Source organism: Asparagus officinalis, chromosome 7 (assembly GCF_001876935.1).
Source record: "Asparagus officinalis chromosome 7, Aspof.V1, whole genome shotgun sequence".
Lineage (NCBI taxonomy): Eukaryota > Viridiplantae > Streptophyta > Magnoliopsida > Asparagales > Asparagaceae > Asparagus > Asparagus officinalis.
Window position 1 is genome coordinate 25,016,774 of NC_033800.1, and position 4,355 is coordinate 25,021,128.

The window sequence follows — 4,355 nt, forward strand, 5'->3', positions numbered from 1 at the left end:
AATTTTATTTAACAATAATATCTCAACGGTCATATTTCAATGGTCATATTCTAACGGTCATATTTCAACAGTCATATTCTAACGGTCGTATTTCAACGGTCGTTTTTTAATTAAATGTGGTCACTCCTTCTATAAATCGCACTACCAGTGTCCTTCATTTTCACTAAATTCAAATTCATTCAATTTTTTTAACCCAATCTTTAATATTATTTATGGCTAGTAATTTGTTACGTGCCTTGCTACAAGAGGAAGCAGATGACGATGATGATGATTACGCGACCTTATTAGCAATCGCATCTTTGGAAGAACACCACTCCAGCGAAGGTCAAAGTTCTCGTCGTCGTGGTTCCATTCTAGGGCACGCTGTAATTCAACGCAATAGAGCTGAAGGTCACGAGAGGCTTTTTCATGATTATTTTAGTGAATCTCTTGTGTATCCAGCAAAACTATTTCGAAGGAGGTTTCGTATACATCGCCCACTATTTTTCCGTATTTTATCCGTAGTGGAAACACATGATTCCTACTTTGTCCAGAAACGGGATGCTGCTGAGAAAATTGGTTTATCCTCACTACAGAAAGTAACTGCTGCTATGAGGATGCTTGCTTATGGAGTATCAGCAGATTCTGTGGATGATTACGTGCGGATTGGAGAAAGCACCGCTATAGAGAGTCTCGACAGGTTTACCAAAGCAATTGTTGCAATTTTCGGTGATGAGTATCTAAGGTCACCAACTGACGAGGACACTTCAAGATTGCTTGCAATTGGCAAACAACAGGGATTTCCTGGGATGTTAGGAAGCATTGACTGCATGCATTGGAGATGCATGGAAGAATTGTCCGGCTGCGTATCATGGTATGTATACTGGTCACAACCACACTCCTACAATAATTTTAGAAGCTGTTGTTTCCTATGATCTTTGGATTTGGCATGCTTATTTTGGTTTACCGGGAGCTCTTAATGACATTAATGTGTTAGAACGGTCTTCCGTTATTTCTCAACTTGCTGAAGGGCATGGTCCGACTGTTAATTATACATTCAATGGTCATGAATACACGATGGGATACTACCTTGCTGATGGTATATATCCGTCATGGGCAACATTTGTTAAAACAATTTCTTTACCACAAGGAAATAAAAGAAAACATTTTGCTACACTTCAAGAGTCGGCAAGAAAGGATGTAGAGCGAGCATTCGGGGTACTCCAATCACGCTTTGCAATTGTGCGTGGACCAGCTCGCTCTTGGGATGAGAAAATATTGAAAAATATTATGCAAGCATGCATAATAATGCATAACATGATTGTTGAAGATGAAAGAAATAATGATTATATCGACTTCACGTACGATGCTGCTGAGGAAGCCCCAACTATATTAGTGTCTCACGAACGTACAATAGATTTGTGTGAATTTATTCAGAATCATCATCGCATTAGAGACAGACAAACTCATTCTCAATTGCAATTGGATCTTGTCGAACATTTATGGGAACGAAATGGTGGGCTTTAGTAAGGGATTTGTATGCTGATGTAATATTACTGTCATTTAATTTAGTGTTGCAAGAAAGGACCTGTTAGTTGATGTAATATTGATGTTATTGAATTTCTATATTAATATGTGATCATATTTGATTTTTGAGAAAAGTTTCCATTTGCATAAATAGAACTTCATAAAATCTTCAAATACGATACATCATCTTCAAGTACAATACAACAAGAGTAAATTGAAATACATAAGAGCACCCTAAATATGATACATCATCTTCAAGTACGATACACCATCTTCCTTCTAATTTGAACTACCACCACCAAATTGCCTTTCAAGAATTTCCATCTTCAACTTATTGTAATACTCTACTTGCAATGGAGGCATGCCATCAGTGTTAATTGCCATAATCCTCTCATCTTGTTTCATATCTTTCTATCGCATTTTTTCCTTTTTGATATTTTGAGCTTCTTGAGCGACTTGTAGTCTGGCTTGCTCTATCTTTATGCGCTCTTGCTCTTGAACATAAATTTAACCAAATAATTCTGCTCTCTTTATTTCTTTTTCTTTCCGATCCTGCTTTATTTCATCAATAAACAACATCACTGGTGTAATTTCAGAAGCCACATGTTTGTCTTTACCTTGTTTCAACCTTTCTTTTGCAGCCTTTCTTCCTATGGGCCTTGACGAATCCTCAGTAGGACATTCGTCTTCCCTACAATTTATTGAATCTGGAGTTGCAGGAGAAGATGTAGCAAGACTTGAATTTTTTGACCTCTTAGATTTTTTCATTGAAAATTGGCCAAGCCACTTTGGATTGAACCTTAACTGATTCCAACAATGTAAAAATTGAAAACTTGCTCCTTGCATGCTTTGAAACATTTGCATCGCTTCCATAATCTAATTAAAAAATAAAATAAATTTACTAACATGTAAAAAGTAAAACAATTAATAAATTATATAAATCTAATCAGTTTAAATAATTTGAAGCCACAATTAGTACCTTGTCATTCTCTGTCACGCCACTTTGATTTCTTGCTTCAATTTGATTAAAACACCCACAAAATTTACTAACTGTAATTTGAATAGCGGACCAACGGTGCTCTAACCCTTTTTGATCATGATCGCTACTGAATGTTTTGTTTTCATGATAGTAAGTTGCTACTCGGTGCCAAAATGTGGAATATTTTTGCAATGTCCATTGCACTGGATCAATGCTAGTGTTGATCCATGCAGATACAAGCAAGGTGTCTTCTTCGATCAGATATTTTGATTTTCGTATCGACTTCTTTTGCAATGGTACATCTTTTATCGTATTTTCTTCGGGTACGTCCGGCTGAAACGATTGCTCTTCATATTGATCTTCCCATGGATAATGACTAGTCATCAAATTGATATAATATGGATTATTATTTTCTGCCATCTACATCAGTATAACTCTCACATGAGTATGATTTAATTAAAATTCTCAACTTGTTAAAAATATAAGAAACATGAAGTGCAGTTATAATTAAACAAAAAATATAACCTACCTTAAATTGTAGTATATATGATGAAATAGAGGTAGAAACAATGAAAGAGTGAAGTGTGAAAGTGAACATCAGGGTAGTGCCTTATTTATAGGGTAAAAATTAATTAGATAGTTTAAAAAAAATTAGCTATTCTAGCTAAAAAACAAAAAAGCCTATACTAGAAAAATAGCCTAGACTAGGAAAAAAGCCTATACAAGTAAACACCCTATACTGCAAAGACAAAACCAATAATTAAAAAAGCCTATACTAGAAAAACAACCTACACTAGAAAAAAAGCCTATACTAGAAACACACCCTATACCACAAAGACAACCTATAATTAAAAAAATCCTATACTAGAAAAACAGCCTATATTAGAAAAAAAAACCTATACTAGAAAAACACTTTATACTAGAAAAACAACCTATAATTAATAAAAATATTAATAAAAAATTATAATAAAAAATTATAAGAGGTACATTTTAAAAAATATTAATCAAATTAAATTAACTATACATTAATTTAATTATATTATTTTAAATTAACTATACATTAACTAAATTTAATAACACATAAATTAACACTAAAAGAAAATATATTATTATAAAATTATAAGGGGAAGGTTAAGGGACTTTAACCTTCCCCTTAATTTTGGGAGAAAGTTTAGGGACTTGGGGTGAAGGGAGAAGTTTTCCAGTCCATTGGAGTCCATATCCCTTAAAACTCTCTTAATTTAGCTAAGGGGCCGGATTTTTCCGGCCCCTTGGAGATGCTCTAATCCCCAGCAGCAGCCAAACCTGGTGCAGGTCTCGGTTGCAAACTGGGCGATCCTGACCCCTTCGGCATTGCTAGCTGCGACTGCACGTACTCTACTCTCTCAAGAAAATTGCAATATTTGCCTTTGGAATCTGGCGTACTATATAAGCTTGTACCGTCCTCATAGAACTGGCCGGGTACAAGGGCGGTCCTCTTATTCTTTGTGTACGATTAGGTACCACGCACATGAGATCTGGTTAAGATAGCATGTTCGGGTTCATGCAACTCGGGCATGGTATCGTGTTCTTGCTGTTGTGTTGTCTGCGAAAGCGTTAAGCTGATATAGAAATCTGGAGGAAATTCAGGACAAAATTCCAACTTGGAATTTGAATCCTATTGGGTACTGAATGACTCGTAAGAGCTTGTTTTCTGTCACAGCCTTCACCTGAGGCTATGCCATGCTCCCAGTGCTCAGCAATTTTCAAGCAAGCATGAACTTGCAGCTAATAAGTTACTTGGTCGGCGTATCAACTAGATTGTTGATTTTACCTTTCTTCACTGTAATCCTTTTTCAGCACGGATAAAGTGATACCTCATGTCGATGTC

The 4,355-nt window shown here is 35.6% G+C and overlaps 2 protein-coding genes across 2 annotated transcripts; one reads left to right on the plus strand and one right to left on the minus strand.

Moving 5' to 3' along the window:
* Positions 213 to 1,506, plus strand: LOC109846848. Its single transcript, XM_020416088.1, has 2 exons — positions 213 to 765; positions 896 to 1,506. The coding sequence occupies exons 1-2, from the start codon at positions 213 to 215 to the stop codon at positions 1,504 to 1,506; spliced, it is 1,164 nt and encodes a 387-aa protein (XP_020271677.1).
* On the minus strand, positions 2,014 to 2,905 carry LOC109846849 (glutathione S-transferase T3-like). Its single transcript, XM_020416089.1, has 2 exons — positions 2,486 to 2,905; positions 2,014 to 2,382 (listed from the first exon to the last, which is right to left on the minus strand). Exons 1-2 carry the CDS (start codon positions 2,903 to 2,905, stop codon positions 2,014 to 2,016), a joined length of 789 nt encoding a protein of 262 aa, XP_020271678.1.